The 23,664-nt window shown below is 56.5% G+C and overlaps 1 protein-coding gene across 4 annotated transcripts in view; it reads left to right on the top strand.

Moving 5' to 3' along the window:
* Positions 1-23,664, top strand: part of MN1 (MN1 proto-oncogene, transcriptional regulator) — an 87,921-nt gene that overhangs the window by 29,544 nt on the left and 34,713 nt on the right. Inside the window, exons 1-2 of one of the 4 annotated variants that reach the window (XM_064578588.1) lie at positions 10,775-16,063; positions 19,188-19,284. In XM_064578588.1, coding sequence (XP_064434658.1) covers positions 12,280-16,063; positions 19,188-19,222 — 3,819 coding nt within the window. In that variant the 5' untranslated portion in view covers positions 10,775-12,279 and the 3' untranslated portion in view covers positions 19,223-19,284. Of the gene's footprint in view, positions 1-10,774; positions 16,064-17,584; positions 19,027-19,187; positions 19,285-23,664 lie in introns of those variants that run through there. The other 3 variants (XM_054510464.2, XM_045887415.3, XM_064578587.1) reach the window with 3 other exon arrangements.

The following is a 23,664-nucleotide window of genomic DNA, read 5'->3' as shown; positions in this document are numbered from 1 at the left end:
CTTGAAATCTGGGCGAATCCAGATCTGGGACTGTTGACCTCAGCTGCATCTTGGTCATGGGCCAGCACCTAGCTTTGCATCTTGAGGGCGTGGAGATAAGTGTGACACAGCCCTGGGCCCTCATGAGCTTGTGGTCCGATTCTGGTGACCGACAGATAAACGTGAGGTTAGACCACAGGGGACCCTTGCTGAGCACTGAGCATCTGCAGGAAGGGGCCTGAGAACAGAGGTCGGGGAACACCTCACTCTCCCCGAGGTCAGGGCAGGCTTCTAAGCATCCGTGACTCCAGAGGGCAGTGTTTTTCAAAATTACTTTACCTTGACCCTAAGTCAGAAATATACTTTACACAAACACCCTAACAAAAGCACACATGAAACAAAAGTTTCACTAGATAATTCTTACTTAGATACTTACCCAGATAGTTGAAGGCTTTTATTATTGTTTATTATAAATATGCATAACGTACATTTATGATGTTAACAGTTTTCAAGTGTATGGTTCAACAACATTAAGTATATTCACGTGTTGGGCAACCATCGCCACGGGTCATTTCTAGAACTTTTTCATCACCCCAAATGGAAACTCTGTACCCATTAAATGATAACTCCCCACTGCCCCTTACCCCAGCCCCTGGTGATCTCCATCCCGCTTTCTGTCTATGACTACGTCTTCTAGTCACCTCATGTAGGTGGAATCCTACAATACTTGTTCTTTTCCATCTGGCTTAGTTCACTTAGCACGATGTTTTCAGGGTCTCCCCATGTTGTAGCATGTATCGGAATTTCATTCCTTTTTCTGGCTGACTAATATTCCATCGTATGGAGATGCCACACTCCTTAAATGGATTTTTTTTTTTAAAGATTTTATTTATTTATTTGAGAGAGCGAGAATGAGAGAGAGTACATGAGAGGGGAGAGGGTCAGAGGGAGAAGCAGGCTCCTCGCTGAGCAGGGAGCCCGATGCGGGACTCGATCCCGGGACTCCAGGATCATGACCTGAGCCGAAGGCAGTTGCTTAACCAACTGAGCCACCCAGGCGCCCCTTAAATGGATTTTTAATCTATTGATCACAACTTCCAGTTTGAAAAGCACTAAGTGGGGCCTTGAAGGATGAATAGGAGTTTACTGGGCCCAGAGAGGCAAGTAACAATGAGCCCAGAGAAGGGCCCTGGAGCGGGAGGGAAGATTGAACTGGGAAGATTGAACTACAAGGGCCCTTGCTGTTTGGCAAAACCATTGGGCTTAATCTACTAGGTTTTAGAAATGTTCTGGACCCCCAATATTACCCCTTTCTCTGGATGGCACAATGTCTTCATTCATTCAATCATTTGGTAAATGTAGAATGAGTACCTACACGATGCCAGCAAACCAGAAGAATCCAGAAGCAGGGAGAGTCCCTGCCTGCCTGGCACTCACTACTGAGTGGGGTGGACAGAGATTCATTAAAGGATCTCACGAGCTAATAATGCTGGCTGGATGTCCACAGTAACAAATGCCACACTACCCAGTCCCGGGATGAGGAGAACGTCCCGAAGTCAGCTTTTCAGGTAGGACTGGTTGGGGAGGACTTCCCTAAGGATGTGGTAGCTGAGCTGAGGGATGACTGTGCGTCCCCATGGGGGAGGGGGACATGGGCAAGGAAGAGCCCCCAGCTGTGGGCACTGGGCCTGTGAAGTCCTGTGAAGGATGGAGGGAGGGCCTGTGAGGTGTGGCTGGGGAGAGACAGGGGTGGGCATAGCCGGGTCTCTAGGGCCGGCAGACTGTGGCAAGGAATTTGATCTTTCTTCCCAAATACTGGGATCCACTGTACATTTTAAGGATGTGGGTAGGGTGGGAGTGGGGCAGGGGGAGGGATGTATGTGATTTGATTTGATCAGATTTAGATCCTGAGTCTGGTCCGGGTGGGGAGGGTAGTGGCCAGAACCAGGGAAGGGAAGGGGCCAGGAGAGATTCTGACAGGACCTAGGGATATGCGTGTGTGTTTGTGCACGCGCGGGCCCATGCACGCATCTCCCGGTGCGGGTCCAAGTTGGGTGAGCCCCTCCAGACTTCCTTTCCTCCACCTGCGATCCTCCAAAGGAGTAGGTCTGACATTGGTGGGAGGAGGAGGTCCAGTGCCTGGAGGCAGCCCCTCCCTCGTGGCCCTGCCTTTGGAGTGACATCAGGTCCCTGCTCCCCCTTCCTCCCCATTCCCTGTGATTTAAGAGGCATTTTCCTTTTGGGTGATATAGATTCCAAAACACTGCATCCATCTCCTTGGCCTGCTGAAGCCAGCCTGTCTGAGTTATAGCAGATTGCTTCCAGCATGCACAAGCGGGGCGCAGGGCACCGTTTTGCTCTCTCTGCTCCCTGGGCCTGGAACATTTGAGCAAACATTCCTGGCTGCTTTGGAAGTTACCAAACCCAGATGAGCTCATCTGAGCCAGAGGTGGGGGCAGCTGGGGCAGAGAGCCTGCCCAGAGCTCACCAGGTGGCCTGGTGGCAAATGTCAGCGGCGGCTGGGCCTCAGCTGGGGTGGGGGGGAGCCAGGGGAAGGCCCCCCCCGCCCCCTGCACAGCTGGGGCCTGGCCCAGAGAACCCCGGCTGGGGACGCCGGCCTGCTGCCCCTCCTCGGAGCCGGCTGGGTGTTTGGCCTTGCCAGGCCTCGGATACAAGCTGGGGGCGTCGAACGGCCCCGCCAGGGGCTGAGAGGGAGCAAAAGTGTGCAACAGGCACCTCATCAATCCTCCTCAGGGCCACCCTGTGGGAGCCGGCCTGCCCTGCAGGAGTAGCCGCAGGCTGTTTATGGGGTGTTAACTATGTGCTAACTACCCTGTGCTGGGTCCCACTGCCCCCCCCACAACGGACAACCCAAGGGACCATTATTCTTCCCATTTGACAGATGGGGACACCGAGGCTCGGAGAGGTAAAGTGACTGTGAGTGGCCGCATTTGAGGCCGAGCCCACTTACCTCGGGACTGTCCTGGCCCTCTGCTTACTCACGGAACAATTCGCCAAGGAAGAGCTGTTCGTACTGTCATGGGCCAAACAGTGATAATTTGTGAACTTTTCCAAGGATCTGACTCCAATCAGCACATTACTGACTCGGCCTGGGCTCCGTTGCCTCACTGGAGTGGGAAGGGCCCTCAAAGCCCAACAGCCCCGGATCCGCTCCACAAGCTGAGCGGCGGGGGTGGGGTGCCCCAGTCCGAGCCTCCCCCGGGCAGTTCTGTGTATTTCCCATCTGGGTCTTTTGGGCCATAGGCAAAGGGTCTTATTTCGAAGGAAATCTCCCCGCACTCCTTCCCAAAGCGGTGTACCTTCCTCTAAGTTCCCTTCTTTAAAATGGGTACATGCATAACCCCAGGTACTGTTGCCTTAGGAGTTAGAAATAATCTATGGAGCCGACTCAGCATGGAGGCCGGTGCAGTGAGTGCTCAGAAGAGGAGAACATGTTCCTCCCATTGTGGGTTGCCAGCGCCCCCCATTTCCTACACTGGCTTCCACTTACCTCATGGGGGGGTTTGAGACTGTGACACTCAACTGACATCATTTCATGGTATTCGCACAAACACCCCCTTTTAAAAAAAGATTTTATTTATTTACTTGAGAGAGAGCATGAGCAGGGGGGAGGGGCAGAGGGAGAAGAAGACACCCCAATGAGCAGGGAGCCTGATGCGGGGCTCCGGGGCTCGATCCCAGGACCCTGAGATCATGACCCGAGCCAACGGCTGACGTTAACCGACTGAACCACGCAGGCGCCGCTCCCCAGAAACATCCTTTGACGTAGGTATGCTGGGATCTGCTTTTACAGATGAGGAGACTGAGGCACAGAGAAAGGAATGTCCAAGGTCATAGGTCTCACATCTGGGGGACGCTCTGAGCCCCGCCAGCCCACACCTTCCCTCCGAAGTGGAAAGCTAAGGGGGTCTGTCCCTGCCACTGACCCTGACAGAGCCAGGCTTCAGACTCCAGGTCCTCATGGGAATCCTCCCTGGCAGACAAGTCCTCGGCCCCAGGTGCTGCTGGCCCAAGTCTGGGTGACCTTCCCCTTGCCTTGGCCCCCCCTCCCAACCCCACTGGAGACACCACCATGCAGCAGCTTCTCCCAGCAGCGGAGGGTGGGGACGAGGGAACAACAGACAAAGCCATTTGAAAGGCTTTGGCTAACGACCGGCCGGTCCAAAGTTTTCCCATCATATATGCGTGTTCGGTTCCGTTTATGAAGCTGGTTTGCCAGCTAGATTCTCAGTGGTAATGAGCTCGCATCGCCGATGGCTGCAGGGACAGAACAAAGGTGGGGGGCTGGGACATCATGCTAAATAGGTTTGTTGAATAATTACGAACCCCGCCAAACTTCCGCATTTTCTGACTCATTGTGTGCTTCGTGATACTTCACGTGTGCCGCCTGTTATTTTGCTGAATGAGAACTTTTTCAGAGGGAGGCGGGACTAGGCAACGGAGCCGCTGGGCCTTCGGTTCCAGCCCAGGGAGCTGGTTTGAGTTATTTTGGGACTGGGGCCTGGGTTCAGCACACTCCGCTTAGAGAATGGAAAATAGAAGTTTAGAGCTGGATGCTGTCGGGGGAAGAGAAAACCTCGTATGTAGATGGAGGGGTTGGCCGAACGCCTGAGGATCCTACAGCCCGGAGTTTGAGACCAGGCCAGGCCATGGACAAGGCACGTGGGCTCCAGCAAGTTCCCAAGGATGATAGAGGCACCTACCTATCTCCTAGGATCTTTTTCAAGATTGAATGAAGTCTAGGGGGGTTTCTGCACTCAGAAAAGAGGCACCTCTTATCAACGTTACTATTCTTACGTTTAAGCATTGGTCCCGCTTCTGGTCCCCTGGGTCATACCTAAGCATATGGGTACCGGGTATGAGCTAGGCTCTTGAAAGAGGAATGTGCCCCAGGGAAGGCTGGGCTTCATGGACAGCTTGATGCTGGAAGCAGGTTACAGACTCGGGCCCTGGGTGTCCGGGTCCCTGGGAAGCTGGACTGCTTTATGGTGGCAAGAGCTCCTTTCCTGTACAGGGAGCCCTCCCCAGCCAGGTGAGCTGCAAAGTGGCCAGGTCCTATTTATTCCAAGTATGGCTCAAGGGGAAATGCACTGACTCTCTCATATTGAAATGCTGTGGTCAGGCCCCAGAGGCCTCTGGGAACAGGGGGTGTGCAGAAAGGAGCAGAGAAGCAGGGGGACCCTGCTGGGAGTCTTCAGGGGCAGAGGAAGGAGGAGTTTTTCTGGAGAGGCCAGTTCCCCCTTCCTCCCCTGGAGGGGCTCAGACCAGGCCCAAGCTGCATAGATTGTGGACTGGTGGGAGGCTGATCATAGGGTCAAGCGAGGCCTGGTGTGAGTCCAGCTCTGCCTCTCACTCGCTGGATGACCTGTGGCAAATCTTTTCACCTCTCTGTGCCTCAGTTTCCTTCTGTATAAAATAGGAAAAATGATAGAACTTACCTCACAGGGTAGCTATTTAATATAATATAGGATATAATGATATGTTATGTATGATATGTATGATTTTGTATGGGCTGGGTGCTTTCCCATGCTTTCCGTCTCCCTGACACCCTTGGAGACTGGTGTTATTATAGAGCTGGAAACTGGAGCTCCAGTTCAGGTGTGGCCCACGGTCATGTGGTCAGGGGGTGGCAAACTGGGCTTTGAACCTGGGACATCTTGTACATGTCCCTCGGGCTTCTTTGGCTGAGGGCCAGGTGGGCTGAGTTCTACTCAGCAGGGCGCAGCATCTGTAGTCCTTGTCTTTGCAAACAACCCTGAGGTGGGCAAGCCAGCGGGTACCGCCTTGTTCCGTGCTGCCCGCCTGGGGACAAACCCGGGGCTCTCCCCCATCCAAGGCCCTGTTTCCAGGGAAACCAGTGAAAATGGCGTTTGGGTCCACCTTGAAAGGCAAAGAAAGCAGAGATCCTCAGGTCTCCAAGGATCTTCTAAAACCCACCTCCGACGATGTCACTTGGCTTTGCCTAAAACCCTTTCCTGGCTCCCCAGAACCATGTCCAAACTTTCCTACCTGCCTTGTGGTCCTCCCAATCCAGGTCTTCCTGACCTTTTGAGCTTTAGACCTACCTCTGCCTCATCCAGCTCTAAACAAAATGCTGCCCAAACCTTCTCCATACGCTCTAACCTGATTTCTCTGCTTGGGAAGTCCCTTGACTCTCTTCTGGTTGTTAAGCTCTTATTCTACCTTCAAAACCCACCTCTGAGAACCCCTCTCTCCCAGCGCAGTTTTTTTACCCCTTATAGTATGTAATGTAGTACATAATACGAGGCGGTTTCTTTGATCTGGCTTGAGAGCTGGGACTGCAGCTTCCTCTCTTTCCCGAGTTCCCAGCCTGAGCCCAGTGGTACACAGTAGGTGCTCAGTGGACAGATGGAGGACAGACCTCCCAAAATATCAGGCATCAGGCGTAGAGTCCCTCTCCTCTGCCCTGGCCATACCTGGGCCCTCCCAGAGGCTTCAGCCCTGGGTCCTCCCTGGAAGGTGCTGGGCCTGCACCCATTTACACCAACACAGTGTGAGATCGGGGAGGTTGCGGTGACCACCTAACAGAATCATCCTTTCTCTCAAAGGCTGGCTGGTGAGGCAAGGCTCTGATTTGTCAAATCAATCTAATTTCTCTGGGATCATTATTTTGCTCTCCACCATCCAAACACAGAAGAAATAATAATGATAATAATAATCATAAGAGAGGCCATCTGTCATGCTCTGGGCCTCTTTTTGAGGATTGTCTCCAATCCTTATGCTCCATACGCACTGGCTGTGATTCCTCTTTGCAATGGGGGAAACTGAGGCCAGGGGGACGGAAGTATTTTGTCCAAGGTTGCACAGCTCAAAAGCGGTGAAGACAAGATTTGAATCTGGCTACATAATGCCAAAACTCATACCCTTCCCACCACTGACTCAGGAGAGGGAGTCATTGCGTGGACGCTCTACCCTTGGCATCAGGGGAAGCAGGTCCTGTCGGGGGCCCCTAGGAGCCCACCTGCATAGAGACTCAGGCCTGCTGTGGTTCCTGTGAGTTCCCAAGCTCTAAAGGGCATGGGGGTTAAGGGAGAAAAGGCCGAGGATATAGGTATGTGTATGTGCGCATGTGCGCCTTGCTCTCTCATGTCTGCGTAGGAGAGGGAAACACACAGAGACTAATAATACTCATCGTAGCCACCATCATATTAATAGTGATAATAGGGGCAGTAGCGATAAAGGCAGCTACCATTTCTTGGCACTTACCGTGTTCCCTGTACTGTGCCAAGGGCTTTACCTGAACGATCCCATTCAGGGAGAGCAGGCAGTGGTGAAGAGCCAGGTCTCAGGGGCAGGTGGGTTGGTTTGGAATCCCAGCTCTGCCACAGTTGGACTCTGGGAAAGTCACTTGGCCACTGTGAGGCTCCACGTCCTCATCTGTAAAATGGGTTCAGAGCCCCAACCTCATGGGGCTCCTATGAGGATGCAATGGGGCCCCGGATAGAAAGCGATTAACACCGAGCCTTCCATACCCAGTAGCGGGTGTTCAGACATGTCCATGTCTGGGTGGGCGGGCGAAGGTGCCTGTCTTGGTGTTGGGGACCTGAGGGGCAAGGTGTGAGGGCCGTGTGTCTACTAGGTGAAGGGTGTTGAGTGTCGGTTGTTCTGTGTTTTTGCTGAGTGGGGTGTTCACTGTTTGGGGGGCCCCCTTTTAAACTGGAGCTCCCCAGCTGGTTTGAATATGCCAGGCTCTCAGCCCCAGGAGGGAGAGTTCTGGTAGCTCCCCGGGGGGCCATTCCGGGCGGCCCCCTGCTTGTCACCAGCTGGGAGATTCCCTCCGTAGCTCGGGGGCCCCAGTCCAGCTGTCCCCTTTCTCCATCCGGGAGTCCCCCTCCGAATGCCAGCACATCCAGCACCCCTCGAGGGCCCTGGCCAAAGGAAGGTTAACAGGAAGGAGAAGGAAGGGCCTGGGGGTGGACCCTGCGGCTCCCGCAGCTCCCGGCTCGGTGCCGGCGGCCGGGGACTTTGAGTCGTCTGAGCGCTAGGGGGCAATGTGTCTGTTCCAAAGAAGCCGCGGTCCGCCGTAGGCCGAGTGCGCCTCCAGGCACCCGCAGGGGCGCCCACTCCACGGAGGCACACACAGGCCGGAGCGTCCACGGGCACAGATGGCCACAGGCGGGCACCCCCTCTCCCACTCGCAGAGCAAACACGCACACCCGAGCAGAGACTCGGGCACACGAGGGGTGAGGCGGGCCCACGCACTAGGGACAGACACAGGCGGACACACAGAGAGACATGGGGGGGTCGACAGCACCTCCCCCAGGGACCCTCAGCGAGACACCCAGAGGTACTCGAAGGCACACGCACCCCACACAGGCGAAGACACAAACGCAGGCCCCCCGCCCCACACCCGCACAACATTCTTGTGTGAAGGAAAGGTGATCCAGACACATCCTGAACAGAAACCCAGCCAGACCCAAACACACCCTGCTTTCAGACACTCACACACCTTGTAGACTGACTCTTGGAAACAGCCCCAGAAAAATACTCCCCCCACCCCCCTGCACCTCCCCACCCCCCAAGCACACAGAATTATTCCACAGGAAACCTGCCCAGGTGTTCAGGGGACCCCCCCCACCCCCGTGTGAAGTCATGCCTCAGCCGAGAGCACACCCCAACCAGGGTCTCCCCAGACTGCAGGTCTGTGGGCCATTCTTCCCACTGCCCTGGCCCACCCAGGCCTCCAGACAGGTCCCAACTTCCCCTGTTCCCTCCAGACACACACGAGACACAATGTCCTCACATGGGGCTCTGGAGACACCCATCTTTCCCAGCACTGATGGTTCTGGACAAGGCGTGCCACCAGCTGTCATGAGCTTTGCATAGGCCTTTGCCCATGCGGGGTCCTCCTCCTGGCGACCATTCCCCCTACTGGTCCCCTTCCTGACCAGGAGGCTCAGGGTCTCCCCATCTCTGGCCTGGGGCCCTGGGTGGGGGTGGGGGTCACTGGAGGCCTACCCAGTACCTTTATTTCTTTGTGCCTAAATCAGCCAAGCCCCAGTCTTTTCCGGCTCTCACTTCCCTGTCACTTTGCTAAGTAATAATTTCCATGTCCGATTCCATTTCTTTCTAGTTCTGAAACCTCTAAGCTATCAGCAAGAGGATAGTTCACATGAAAACTAATTACACAAAATCAATATTTAATCACAGACCAACAACCTGATCCTGCAGAAAAATCCTTTTAAAACTCCACCGCCCTGTACAAATACTTCTTCCTGATGCTTATTTATGGACCCCATTTTTGGTGGGGGTAATTTTCATTTTTAATTTCAAAAGGAAAAAATATCTGTAGACATCCACAACAGGAAGGTCCCAGGAAGGACCTTGGATCTGAGCTGGCTTGGCTCTCTTGAGTTTCAAAGTTGCAAGTTTTTATTGCTTGTTTTCATTTGTATTCTTTTTGGGAGGGGTGTTATTTTCTTCAGGAGTCCCTCAAGAGACCCTGCTTCCCGCCTCCCCTCCGCCGAAGTGGAGCCCATTTTCCTGGCATTTTGGTTCAGGAACACCCAGAGTCTGCTTTCCCAGCAGCAGCTCCGGGGAGCAATGAATTGGTGTGCGCCCAACGCGGTAACTTTTTAACTCCTGCCCACAACGGTGGAGTGCTTAATCTGAGGTTTTTAAATAAAAAGGGCTCAGGGGTTGGTTTTATTATAACGTTTATTTCATTTCAGATTTCATGCGCAATTTAGCAAACGCTAGACAGACTTGGGTGATAAACACTTTCTTTTGTGGGGGGAAAAGGCATTTTTATACACCATGCTTAATTTTATTTAGATTTAATAGCGATATCAGGGGCACTTCAAAGAAAGTTCTTTTTGCCCCCCCTCCCCTTCTCTGAAGAATGCTGGTCTGCTAGCAAAATCGCCTCGTGCTATTTTATGGCAAGGGAAATTACAGGCCTTCTCCCCCTTCCTCCCTTGCATGCACTTTAGGGAGGAAAATACACACACGCAGGCACACAGAATAAACACCTTCCCTACTCTCCATCCCCTCTAACTCCCAACTTCTAATTGTAAGATAGATTTCAGCCTCAGTGGGGATCAGGAAGATCTAAACATTTTAACTAAGATTATTGGGATAAATATTTCATAAAGAGCAGGGCAGATATTAAATTACTCCTATTGATTTTAGTATCACAACCCAATTCCGTTCCTTGGCCTCTTCAGTTTAATTGATCTCTTAAGGAGGCCAAACTCGCGCTCGCAGAGGGCCTGGGCCTTGGCCCGGGGGTCCGGAGTAGGGCGCTCCAGCGGGCGGGTGCACCCTCTGCGCGCGGGTCTTCTCGAAGCTCCCAGCCGCCTCGCGGCTCTGCGTTCATCTGACGTGCACCCCCTATTCCCCACAAGTAGCCGAGTGGTCATGGCTCCTCTGGGCGGAAGCCGGCGACTGAGAACGGGGAACCCCAGAGTGTGCAGATAGGGAACAATTGTGCGCGCCCCAGGGAGGAGGAGTGAGCAAGCGCCGGGGTCTTTCGAGCGGAACCCTAACTTCGGGGTTCCCGGTCTGCTTCCACCTCCAGAAAAATCCGAGGGCCGGTTAACTTGGGTGCCACTGGTAGACAGACAGCGGTGGAGAACCGAGGGTTCCCCCCGGGGCTGAAGCGCAGTTGACTCTTTGCGACTTTCCTTGGCGAGTCCAAGAGCTGTGCTTGGCGACCCCATTGTCTGAGCGCCCCGCACCGCTTACCGCCCACCTCCCCGCCCCCTGCCCAACCCGCAGGTCTCGCTTCAGTTAGGGGTGGGGAGTTGGGAACTGTGCGAGTGGGAAGGGGGGTGAACAAAGCCAAGCTCCCGCCATTCTCCGCCTGCGCCCCTTCCAGCCCGACGCGCCGGGAGGCCAGGGCGCGCCCCCCAGCGCACTGGCGCCGACCCCGAGGCAAACCCCGCGCGGGGCACCCCGGAGCTGGCGGAGTGCAGGTTCATGGCGGGGGCGTCAGCAGCCAGCAACCGGGACCACCTTAAGAGCGAGCCCCGCCCCGGGCCCGGAGCTCGAGCTGCGCTGATTGGTGCAAATGTAATGGCTGAAATTGATTGCTGAAATGCAAAACTTGTTGCTGCTTCTCCCGGCGCTGGGCGAGAGGCAGACACCGAGAGGGGAGCCGAGACCCTCGGAACGCCCCACGCAGAGCCCCCCCGCCAGCCAGCAGAGGGGTGCGCGGACCCCCCCAGGACTGCCCCCCGCCCCCCCGCCCCCATTCCGGGCTCCTAGAGCGTAGCCGGAACGCCTCAGCCCGCTCGTCTAGCGAGGCCCACCGACCCGCGTACGCCCCCCTCCTCGGGTCCGAGGGGGACTCGCGAAGCACCTCGGCGCGGAGGCAGGGAACCCGAGCCTCGGAGCGACCCAACCTCTCGTCTCGCTGCCCGGCCGCGCCTGGAACCGGGCGCGGAGACCCAGGCGAACTCAGAGACCGAACAGAGGAGGACAGAAGCGGCAGGCGGCGGACGTGGCCGCGAAGCGGCGCGCCGGGGTGCAGCGCACCCGCCCCGGAGCAGGGGAACCGCGCCTTCCCTCAAACCTCGGCTCCAACCCCCGGCGCCTGCCGCCTCCCCAGCCCCGCTGCACCCTCGGCTCAGGGCCCGCACCCGTGATGCCGAGCGGAGCCTCCCGCCTTCCGACCCGCTGAAGAAGCAGTAGCCGCTTGCTCGGGGCCGACGGAGACTGTGCGAGCGGATCGTGCTCGGCGGAGGCTCGGGCTGCGGAGCGCGGGGACTTCGGGGGGGAGGGGGGAGGGACCGCTCTGTCCATGCCCGGGCGCCAGCCACAGCTTTGAAGGGTCTCCTTGCTCGGCCCCTTAGCAGCTCCGCCACGGACTCCGGGAGGCATCGGGAGACGTCCTGGGGCTTCCCACCCGACCCGATCGGACTTAAGAAGGTGATCGCTCTGCTCTCCCTTCCTCCTTCCCGCCTCCTTCCCCCCACTTAACTTTTTGTCTCCACTCGCCCGCAGCTCCGACCCCTCCGCGCAAACCCACCCGCGGCTGTGCCAACCGCCGGAGCATGGGCCCCCCAACACGGCTCCCGGAGGCCCCGCGGCACCGCAAGATGTGAGAGGCCCGGGTCCGGCAGAGCCAGAGCTTCGGGAGAGGAGCTGATAGCCCCCAGCCTCCACACGCCAGGCGAGGTGGCGGTGCGCACTGCGCCCCCGCGGTGCTGAGCGTCCCGGAGCGCCCAACCCGGGGCCGGAACGTTTAGCTGGCCGGAGGCGCGCCGCGGAGAGCAGGCTGTCATGCCCTATTGATCCCCCCGCCCCCTGCCAAGTATGTTTGGGCTGGACCAATTCGAGCCCCAGATCAACAGCAGGAACGCTGGCCAGGGCGAGAGGAACTTTAACGAGGCCGGACTAAGCATGAATGCCCACTTTAAGGCCCCGGCTTTCCACGCGGGGGGACCCCCTGGCCCGGTGGACCCTGCCATGAGCGCGCTGGGCGAGCCCCCGATCTTGAGCATGAACATGGAGCCTTACGGCTTCCACGCGCGTGGCCACTCGGAGTTGCACGCGGGGGGGCTGCAGGCGCAGCCGGTGCACGGATTCTTTGGAGGCCAGCAGCCGCACCACGGCCACCCGGGAGGCCACCACCCCCACCAACATCACCCCCACTTTGGGGGCAACTTCGGCGGCCCGGACCCGGGGGCCTCATGCCTGCACGGGGGTCGCCTACTTGGCTACGGCGGCGCCGCCGGCGGCCTGGGCAGCCAGCCGCCCTTCGCGGAGGGTTATGACCACATGGCGGAGAGCCAGGGGCCGGAGAGCTTCGGCCCGCAGCGACCCGGGAACCTCTCGGACTTCCACAGTTCGGGCGCCTCGGGTCATGCGGTGCCTGCCCCGTGCTTGCCGCTGGACCAGAGCCCTAACCGAGCCGCCTCCTTTCACGGCCTGCCCGCCTCCAGCGGCTCCGATTCCCACAGTCTGGAGCCCCGCAGGGTGGCCAACCAAGGGGCCGTCGACTCGCTGGAATACAATTACCCTGGCGAGGCGCCCTCGGGACATTTCGACATGTTTTCGCCCTCCGATTCCGAGGGGCAGCTGCCTCATTATGCGGCGGGGCGCCAGGTTCCCGGGGGCTCGTTCCCCGGTGCGTCGGCCATGCCCAGAGCTGCAGGCATGGTGGGCTTGTCCAAAATGCACGCCCAGCAGCCGCCGCCGCCGCAGCAACCGCAGCCTCAGCCGCCGCCGCAGCAGCACGGCGTGTTCTTCGAGAGGTTCGGCGGGGCCCGCAAGATGCCCGTGGGGCTGGAGCCGGCAGTAGGCTCCAGGCACCCGCTAATGCAGCCTCCCCAGCAGGCCCCGCCGCCCCCTCCGCAGCAGCCCCCGCAGCCGCCGCAGCAGCCCCAGCCCCAGCCGCAGCCGCAGCCGCCGCCGCCGCCGCCGCCGCCGCCGCCGCCGCCGCCCGGGCTTCTGGTCCGACAAAATTCGTGCCCGCCTGCGCTCCCGCGGCCGCAGCAGGGCGAGGCGGGCACGCCCAGCGGCGGCCTGCAGGACGGGGGCCCCCTGCTGCCCAGCCAGCACGCCCAGTTCGAGTACCCCATCCACCGGCTGGAGAACCGGAGCATGCACCCGTATTCGGAGCCCGTGTTCAACATGCAGCACCCCCCTCCGCAGCAGGCGCCCAACCAGCGGCTGCAGCATTTCGACGCGCCCCCCTACATGAACGTGGCCAAGAGGCCGCGCTTTGACTTCCCGGGCAGCGCGGGAGTGGACCGCTGCGCTTCGTGGAACGGCGGCATGCACAACGGCGCGCTGGACAACCACCTCTCGCCCTCCGCCTATTCGGGCCTGCCCGGCGAGTTCACGCCGCCCGTGCCCGACAGCTTCCCCTCAGGGCCAGCCCTGCAGCATCCGGCCCCGGACCACCAGTCCCTGCAGCCGCAGCCGCAACACCAGCAGCCCCAGCAGCAGCAGCGCCCAAACGCGGCCCTCATGATTAAGCAGATGGCGTCGCGGAATCAGCAGCAGCGCCTGCGCCAGCCCAACCTTGCCCAGCTAGGCCACCCCGGGGACGTGGGCCAGGGCGGCCTGGTACACAGCGGCCCGGTGGGCGGCTTGGCCCAGCCGAACTTTGAGCGCGAAAGCGCGGGCGCGGGGCGCCTGGGCACCTTCGAGCCGCCGGCGCCTCACTTGGCGCAGGAGAGCGCGTGGTTCCCAGGGCCGCACCCGCCGCCGGGGGACCTGCTGCCCCGCAGGATGGGCGGCTCGGGCCTGCCGGCTGACTGCGGCCCGCACGACCCGGGCCTGGCGCCGCCCCCTCCCCCCGGGGGCTCGGGCGTGCTGTTCCGTGGCCCTCTGCAGGAGCCGCTGAGGATGCCCGGAGAGGGCCACGTGCCCGCGCTGCCCTCCCCCGGCCTGCAGTTCGGGGCCAGCCTGGCGGGTCTGGGCCAGCTGCAGTCGCCCGGGTCTGGGGTGGGGCTGCCCAGCGCTCCCTCCGAGCGCCGGCCCCCGCCGCCGGATTTCACGGCACCGGCGCTCGGGGGCCAGCCCGGCTTCCCGTTCAGCGCGGCGAACCGGCAGGCCACGCCGCACAGCGGCCCAGGCGTGAGCTCGCCCCCGAGCGCGGGCGGGGGCGGCGGCAGCACGGGCGGCGGCGGCGGCGGCGGCGGCGGCGGCGGCGGCGGGGGCGCCTATCCGCCGCAGCCTGATTTCCAGCCCAGCCAGCGCGCCTCGGCCAGTAAGCTGGGCGCGCTGTCGCTGGGCTCCTTCAGCAAGCCCAGCTCCAAGGACAACCTGTTCGGCCAGAGCTGCCTGGCTGCACTCTCCACTGCCTGCCAGAACATGATCGCCAGCCTCGGGGCCCCCAACCTCAACGTGACCTTCAACAAGAAGACCCCGCCCGAGGGCAAGAGGAAACTGAGCCAGAACGAGGCCGACGGCGCGGCTGCGGCCGGCAACCCGGGCTCGGAGTACTTCCCCGGAGGGACTGCCCCTGGGGCCCCAGGGCCTGCAGGCCCGTCGGGGACTAGTACCAGCGGCTCCAAAGCCTCAGGGCCGCCCAACGCACCCGCCCAGGGGGATGGCACCAGCCTCTCCCCAAACTACACCCTGGAGTCAACGGCCGGGAACGACGGCAAGCCGGTCCCCGGGGGCGGAGGTCGGGGACGCGGTCGGAGAAAAAGGGACAGTGGTCACGTGAGCCCCGGGACCTTCTTCGACAAATACTCGGCAGCGCCAGACAGCGGGGGCGCGCCTGGGGTGAGCCCCGGGCAGCAGCAGGCGCCAGGCGCAGCCGTCGGGGCGAACCCCACCAGCGAGGCTCGCGGGGCTCCTACGCCCCACGACAAAGCGCTCACGTCGCCGTCGTGGGGGAAAGGGGCCGAGTTGCTCCTGGGGGACCAGCCGGACCTCATGGCTTCCCTGGACGGCGGGGCCAAGTCGGACGGTAGTTCCCCACACGTGGGCGAGTTTGCCTCGGACGAGGTGAGCACCAGCTACGCCAACGAGGACGAGGTGTCATCCAGCTCCGACAACCCCCCAGCCCTGGCCAAAGCGAGTAGGAGCCCCCTGGTGACAGGCTCGCCCAAACTCCCTCCGCGTGGGGTGGGCGCTGGGGAACACGGACCTAAGGCGCCCCCGCCCCCGCTCGGCCTGGGCATCATGTCTACCTCTACCTCCACCCCTGACAGCTACGGCGGCGGGGGCACGGGCCACCCTGGCACCCCGGGCCTGGAGCAGGTCCGGACCCCAACGAGCAGCAGCGGGGCACCACCCCCGGATGAGATCCACCCCCTGGAGATCCTCCAGGCGCAGATCCAGCTGCAGAGGCAGCAGTTCAGCATCTCTGAGGACCAGCCCCTGGGGCTCAAGGGTGGCAAGAAGGGTGAGTGTGCCGTTGGGTCCTCGGGCACGCAGAATGGCGACAGCGAGCTGGGCAGCTGCTGCTCCGAAGCTGTCAAGAGCGCCATGAGCACCATCGACCTGGACTCGCTGATGGCGGAGCACAGCGCCACCTGGTACATGCCCGCCGACAAGGCCTTGGTGGACGGCGCGGACGATGACAAGACGCTGGCACCTTGGGAGAAGGCCAAACCCCAGAACCCCAACAGCAAAGAAGGTATATGCGCTTGTTCCCTTCTCATCTCCCCCAGACCCGTCCCCACCCTCACTGCAGGCCTTAGTCTAGCCTGGAGTCCTCCATGGGAGGGGACGATCCCTTGGGGTTAGGAGGGCGCGGGCCCTCTTAATGCCCAGCTCAGAGCTGGATATACCCTCCTTTTGGTTACAGCAAGGGCTCTGTGGGCCCATCTCCCACTTCCACCCCCCACCCCCAGGTGCTGCCAGGTGGATTGTAGTTCCTCACCGAGGTAGGAACTTAGATGGTAGCCCTGTGGGGATTATTTCAGAGTCCCTTCACCAAGTTTTAGCTGGGTTGCCGCGTGCTCAGAGGACAGGGCAGGCCCCTTTCCTTTCACACCAAGACCCCTCCTCACCCTTAACACTCAGGCTGGTTCCACTTTGTAGGAGTTGTGTGCCTGCGCCCCCCTCCCCCCTTTCCTGGCAGGACACCTGGGAAGTTGTGTTAATAACCTTCCCACCTTTTCCTAGTCAGCCAACCTCCAGCCTGAGTTCCCTTCCATGTGCCAGCATCTTTAGAGAGACAAAAAAAGTTACCAGGCCCTGGGGACCACAGCAGCACTCAGAGGCAACGCCTAATTTGACAGTTGTTTCTAATGAATAGGTGTTTTGTCTCTTCTTAGCTATTAGGGTTTCACTGGAAACCTGGAGACCTGTCTGGTTGTAGGAGGCAGGCAGGCTTTTCCCGGTGGCATCTCCTTGACATTTGGGTGGGGGGTGCTGGGGCTGGGGTGGGGTCTGCTTGGCAGAGACCGGACCACTCAGCCAGGGCATCATTTGTGTATAGGGATATGGATATATGTTCTTAAGACACAAAGGACCGCGTTTGTCAATATCTCGCCTGGCTTTGGTGACAGATGTCTGGTCCCAGCTCTTGTTTGCATTCTAAGCACTCCCTCCCCACCAGGCCTGGAGGCCTTTAAGGTGGGTGAAGTGGGGGGTTAGCAAAGGGACCTCCATTGCAGTTAAAGTAGTAGCAGTTTTGTTTTGAACCGAAAGAGAACTGGACTGCAGTAGATAACCGTTTCATTTTAACGGGGGCCTTTCTTTTTTTCACAGAAAACTGCTTCTTAAAATTAGGTAACATCATGCCTCTCCACCCCGGCCCCCCCCCCCCCATTCCTACCTTTTTCTTTTAAACCCTAGATGGCCTTCCCTAGGTTTCACGGGGGCTGAATATTACCAGGGAACCAGCGGCTGCTGATTGAACCCTGTCTAAAAAAAATAGACGTCCCCTGATTCTTGCTCTCTCTTAGAGTTCTTCTCCTCTGTCTTCGTGGGCCTGGGCCTCCTGCCTCTGGCTTTAAGGTGCGGGTAGCTTTTAGGAGAATGGGCTGGAGGAGGAGGAAGGAGGAGGGGGGAGGGGAAGGGAGGCCCCGGAGTTGGGTGGCTCAGAACTCGGGGCTTTCACCGCTGCCGTCCTGGGTAGCGTTCCCGCTTAGGTTTTTCTAATTCATGAATGCAGCCTCCCTGCTTTTCTCTTTGTTCGCCTACTGCCCAGCCCGGGACGCTGCTCTCATTTGAAGCCTGCTGTTTAGCATGCACGGCAGACGCTGCGGCCAGCATCAGCATTCTCCAGGCTTCTCCCAGGCAAGGCCATAAATTGGTTAGTTTGGGACCCTCCGCTGCTTCTCCCTAGTTTTTACCAACCCCCCCCCATCCTTTTTAAAATGGACTTGGACACAGCATCCTGCTTGCCCGGCTCCCGGGCCCCCCCTCCCATCCCTAGTCTCTTTTATTTTCTTGTACACAACGTCTCGATCCTACCCTGATCGATAGCTGGTTAGCACAAATCCCAGCCCCTGTCACTTCTACCTGGCTTGGCCTGGCTGCCCCTCCCCCTCCTCCCCTCCCCCATCCCAGTAATTAAGAACATATTGGCCAAAATAGGGTGAGAAAAGTTTTTTAAAAACCCCTGATTTTGAGAATTAATAAAGAAAAACCAGTAGCCCTCAGCCTGCGAGTCTTCTGAAGGGCCTTCGTAGATTAGGTAGAGAGGAATTGAGTGGTTTTAAGATTTTTTTAAAGGTGTCACAGGTCCCCCAATCTCCTTTCCAGAAAAAAAAAAAAAAAGATGCAGGCTATGAATGAAGAGATGTCATTAAAGATACGTTTTGTTTTGTTTGTTTCATTATCACAGTCAGAAGAGCGAAAATATTTTTTTGGAAACAGATGCTAGTCACTTGAGGGTTGATTCCCCCTGTAAGCTAAAGGCAGCCTTCCCTTGCACAGAGGGGAGAAGGGGGGGACAGGGGCTTCCTTCGGGGACGGGGACAGGCTGCAGGGCTGGCCTCCTTAGCAGCATCACAGGGACACCCACTTGACCTCCTTTGTTTTCCACTCTGTGATGTGGGAAGGACAGTTTCCTAGATAAAGCCCCGAATTGAGGTCACTCACAGCTTCTGCAGCCTTGGGGCTGCTAGTTAAGGCTTTATAAGGTATCTGCATCCGATTCCTGCTCCCTTACTGGTAGTAAATTAGGATGATTAAACTTTTCATTATGATAACACCCTGCAGTTCCATCTGCACATGTTGTATAAATAGGTACGCAGAGCCTTCAACAGCCCCCCAGTCCCCTGGCTGAAAATCAGTGAAGTGTGCCACTTCAAAATAGAGGCAAAAAAAAATTTTAAAGTACAACGATCTGCTTGTCCTTAAACACATGCCCGTGGGCCTGTCGGCCCCGAATCGGGGTGTCCAGCAGCTTCAAACATACCTTCTGGAGGTCCCAGCCCCCAGCCAGCACCTTCTCTCCCACCCCCTTTCAGGCAAAGCCCGTTTTTATAATGATATTTTATTTTGTCACGCCGTAAAACACGCCAGTACTAATGTGATTAAATATTAACACCGTTTCTGAAATTCTTCGCTCCGATGACAAAGTACGAGTCGGTATTTAACAAAATGATCTGTGCTCGGATTGGTGAGAACTGATCAGTCTTCAGACCCGCACAAGCCATGTAGTCAGTGGGACGTGCCCAGATTGTCTTATGGGGTTTAGATGTCCTTTCGAGGGGAGGGAACTCAAATGGCAAGTTGTAGTTCTGGCAAAGGCCAGGCCAGAATCACGTGTGATGATTGATTTTTTTTTTTTTTTTTTAAACCAGGTAACCGGGTCTTCTCCAAATTAGGCTTCTCCTGACTTCTTAACCCACCCAACAACTTTTATATAATGAAACTCCTCATCTCATCTTGAGGTTCTGTTTGCACAAAGTTGGGGGCAGGGGCGGGGAAGGGTGAGGTTGTGGGGGGGGGGGGGGGGAAGAAAAACCAGCTTGAGTTTGGCCCTATTCAGACATCCATTAGATCAGTGAGGATGATGTGAATTTGAGAGGAGTTGGCAAAACCGTCCACCTATCCTGGTAATAGATGTGTGGCCGTGGAGAAATTCCAAAACTGACAGAGAAGGAGAAAAAATGGGGCATTGTAGATAAGAGGGTATTAAGTCTGAAAAAGTACGTTCCCCCCCTCCTGCCCCTGACGATTTTCAAAATTTGAATTAACTGTGTTCTGTAATAAGTTGACCCTTGCCAAACTTCCATTCCGTGGCTTGCTCCCGGTCCTGAAATCCGGAGTGGTCTAGAAACGTTCCTTCACACACATTGAAATAGGAGAGGGCTCCGTATACAGCGTGCATGCAATCCTGCCCTTTTTGGAAGTATGATATTTTTACAGTGATGCGGGAGAAATTTTTGGAATTTCATGCCTCTCCGAGTGTGCCGGTCGGAACTCAGTAAGCAGTGCTGAGAAATAGTGGGCAGGCAGGATTTGGACACTGAGTTTCCTTTGACGTGGGGGCAGGCTTGGGGGAGGAGGGAGGCCCCAGGGCTGCTTTCCTGAGTAGTTTCCCTCACTCCCCACGGCATGGAGAGAATTTTTTCGGCTCACTCAGACTTGTTTTGGGAGGGCAAGGAGCCTTGCCTTTCCATGTCCCTGCAGAATCACCCAGCGAGGGCTGCATGCCTTCATGTGACTTTTGTGCCTCCGGAAGATTGTAACCCAAAACTTCGCAGGTGTTAATCAGGGGTAACGTAAACAGATAGGAGCCCCCTTTGTGCAGCTGACGTCCCAGCCTGCTTGCTCCCTGACTAGTCCGGAACGTACTATTACTGTTCGTTGGTGCTTGTTTAATATTTCATGGCTGTAATAAACCTGTCTCCTTTGCCCGCCTCCCGGCATAAACCCCAGCCTAGCGCACATCTGCAATTATACATTTCTGCTAAATATTAATAAAGGACACGGATTTTTAAGGGTTTGAAGCTTATCGGTGTTGAACTTGTTAATGGCTTCCACCGCTGGATTTTTCTGGCTGTTTTGATTTTAAAGAAGCCACTGCCTTCTGATACATCATGTAGACCTATATTCTTTCCTATGTGTATGTATATATGTAAATATATAAATATGTACAATTTTCGTAGATGGAAGGGCTTTCCTCAAGGATGGCTTTCTTTAATATAAATTCATTTACATTTCTTGTGAGGCCCTTCAGACCGGAAGTAAGGGGCTTTTGAAATGTACTTCTGTTTTATTGAGGTTTCTAGGAAGGGAGTGAGGGCTAGTTAATCTAATATCTCTTTCTAGCAATGAAATTCTATGGTTCCTGATATGATTTTGTTTGCCTGACAGAGGTATTTAAATTTCCACAAAGAATCTTAATAGGTCCTGAAAAATAGATCCTGCCCTTGCCAAGAAGTTACCTGATACTCTCTACTGATATAAAATATACATCTTTAATAAACAGTCCGGGAGGACCAGGTGAAATTGGAGGAAGGAAATTCTTCCCACTCTGGCGGGACAAACTTGAGTGGATCCTTGGGATTTCACAGGATCTCCTGAATTCACTCCCCACTGGAGGATAGAGCAAAATCACCTTTCTCTCCACTTGAGGGACAATCACGTAGGGTCACGTTCTTTGCACAGGGAGTGATCTGCTTTGCCAAAGGCACTTAGGAGATAAATACTCCTGGTAAGGAATACTGTTATTTACCTCTGGTTAATTTTAGAGAATAAAAAGCTATAGCTTTTATGTCATGGGATTGAATGTCCAGGAAGGGTGCAGGGGCAACCAGGCCTCCCAGCAAATTGCAGTATAAAACCCCAAACCTTCTGATGTCAGAGGGGACCTGGGTCTGTCCGCCCCTCTCCCCATAACCCAGTGGGTGTACCTTATGTCCTTCCCTCTCTGTCCCCCCTTTTTATTCCACCCAAATATTCGGCCTGGAGGGTCTGGAATAACCAGCTTCATCATTTTGACTCAAGTCGGGATTTTGACTTGCTGAGCGATGTGTTTGTTTTAGGACCATGTCTATTTTTAGGCCCAACTTGGGTGGACAGATTTGAGTGTGGGTTTTGATTGCTGGTGGCGGAGATGTTGGTATATACATGAGTGCGTGATTGAGAAGAGAGACATTTGGTGGAAATTTTTCAAGCTCCCTCACCTTCTCGAACCCACGGAAGCCAAAGGATGTGGTCTGGGGGCCCGACTTGAAAGAGTGTGGCCAAGGTGGGTGTTGGCCCTGGGTCTGCCTGTAGCCCACCAGAGGAAAGCAGGGCCCCTTTGCGATTCAGTGTGTGTGAAGGAGCCCCCCCCCCCACCTTCCCCATGCCCCACCCCAGCACAAGCACATATACATATGCATGGCCAAGTGTATTTCCATCAAATCATCCAGCCACTCCTCCACTTTACCCTTAATCTGCTTTCCCAAGGCAAGTGGGGAAAGGAGCTAAACCTTCAGTCTTAATGGTGTTAGCTGACAGGTTCTGATTCTGTAAAGGACTGAATGAGCGCAAGTCCTAAAAATAGACGGAGGATTTTGAAGATCCTAATTATGAAATCTCGGCCTCCCGGGCCTCCTGGGCTGTGGGTGACTTTGATCTGGAGTATTTTGGTAGCAGACGCGCATCGCCCCTTGCTGGGTTTTGTGCGTGAGCGTGCGTGGAGGTGTCTCGCTGGCTGAGTTCAGCTGACACCACTCTCCAGCCAGGAGAGGAATCTTTGAATCAGTGCCCACCGCCCCCCTCCCCCTCCTCCTCTCCCTCCCCTCCCCCTCCCAGTTGTGGGAAGCGGACACTGCTTCTCATTTATGGAAATTCCTCTCCTTCATTGTAATCTTTTGGTACCAACATGGAGGAGCCGACGCCGGGCTTTCGAATTAGTCACAGCCTTGCCTTCGGGGACCCTCTGTGTCCTGATGCACAACAGCTCAGCTGACAGTCCCCAACTCAGCGCCACACGGGGCCCTGAGAAACTGTGAAGGGGACCCGAAGGAAGAGATGATGGTTCTGGGACCCTGGCACCTTTTGCCCGATGGGTAGCCCAGCGAGGAGGGGGCCCTGAGCATTTTCTGATGCCTTGCAATGACTTGACAAGAGGCACGAGTATGAGGGAGAAGGTGGCCTCCGTGTCACAGCGTGTGTATCAGGGCACAACAATTCCAAACTTACTCTGTGACCAGGATGGAAAGGCAGAGTGCAGTGACATTGACTTGAGTGGGGAGGGCTGTTTGAGGGACAGCATTCTCACGGGGTGTAATTCTGATAGGACGCCGAGGCCCGCTTTGTTTGCTGGCCTGCATTTTAATCAGCGGCCTCCAAGGTTTAGGATGCAAAGGAAGGGTCTGCTCCAACATGATGTTTGCCCAGGAAGGACCCCGGAGATGAGACAGGGGAGAAACTTGCCACAGGTTTCCTTGCGCCTTGAAATCCGAGGGGCTGTTTTGGGGTTCTTGATAGCTTTGAGCTCTGGCCTGATGAGACCACGTTGGACTGCCCCCCCGCCCCGCCGGTACCTACTGAGTGTGTGGGGGGGTCCGTCATAGCTATGGCATCATCCCAAATTCTCGTTCTCCCTCCTGGCTGAAAAAACTCTTTTCTTGCAAAGCTGGATCAGAGAGAGAACTTTATAGCGATCATGTGCGTATCCTTCTACGATTTGCACATCATCATATGGATCAAAATGCCCCTTTAAACATAAAGGAATTGAATTGAACAGTTTGGAGGTCTGAGTGCATTCACAATAACCAGTTGGCTCTCTCTGCATGTCCCAGAAGGAACATCTGACACGGGATAGATTTGTCCAATGAAGGGGAAAACCCTCAGCAAACATCCTAACACAAACTCACCTTGTAGGAAAGCAGGTTTTTAGTGTTCCGATCTTTATTATTATTATTTTTAAAGATTTTATTTATTTATTTGACAGAGAGAGAGACAGCGAGAGAGGGAACACAAGCAGGGGGAGTGGGAGAGGGAGAAGCAGGCCTCCCGCTGAGCGGGGAGCCTGATGCGGGGCTCGATCCCAGGACCCTGGGATCATGACTTGAGCCGAAGGCAGACGCTTAATGACGGAGCCACCCAGGTGCCCTGAGTGTTCCGATCTTTAAAGCTCAGGGGTCCAGCAAACTCTGCCTGTCCCACTTCCCTAATTGCTGCTAGGATCCACCATATGACCCAAAGCTTCTGTCTTCCTTCCCACCTTCCACCTCTCTGTAGAAGATCTTGGGCTCCTCGTGAACTGTTTGTCCCTGGGATTCCGATCCCTCCAGTGGCCCCTGGTTTTCTGGGCTGCAGGCTGACTTATCTGTGCCA

This window comes from Mirounga angustirostris, unplaced genomic scaffold (assembly GCF_029215605.1).
Source record: "Mirounga angustirostris isolate CCGP_5_RB_7025 unplaced genomic scaffold, mMirAng1.0.hap1 SCAF_14, whole genome shotgun sequence".
NCBI lineage: Eukaryota > Metazoa > Chordata > Mammalia > Carnivora > Phocidae > Mirounga > Mirounga angustirostris.
Note: the sequence above shows the minus strand (reverse complement) of the source record. Positions and strands in the feature narration are given on the sequence as shown.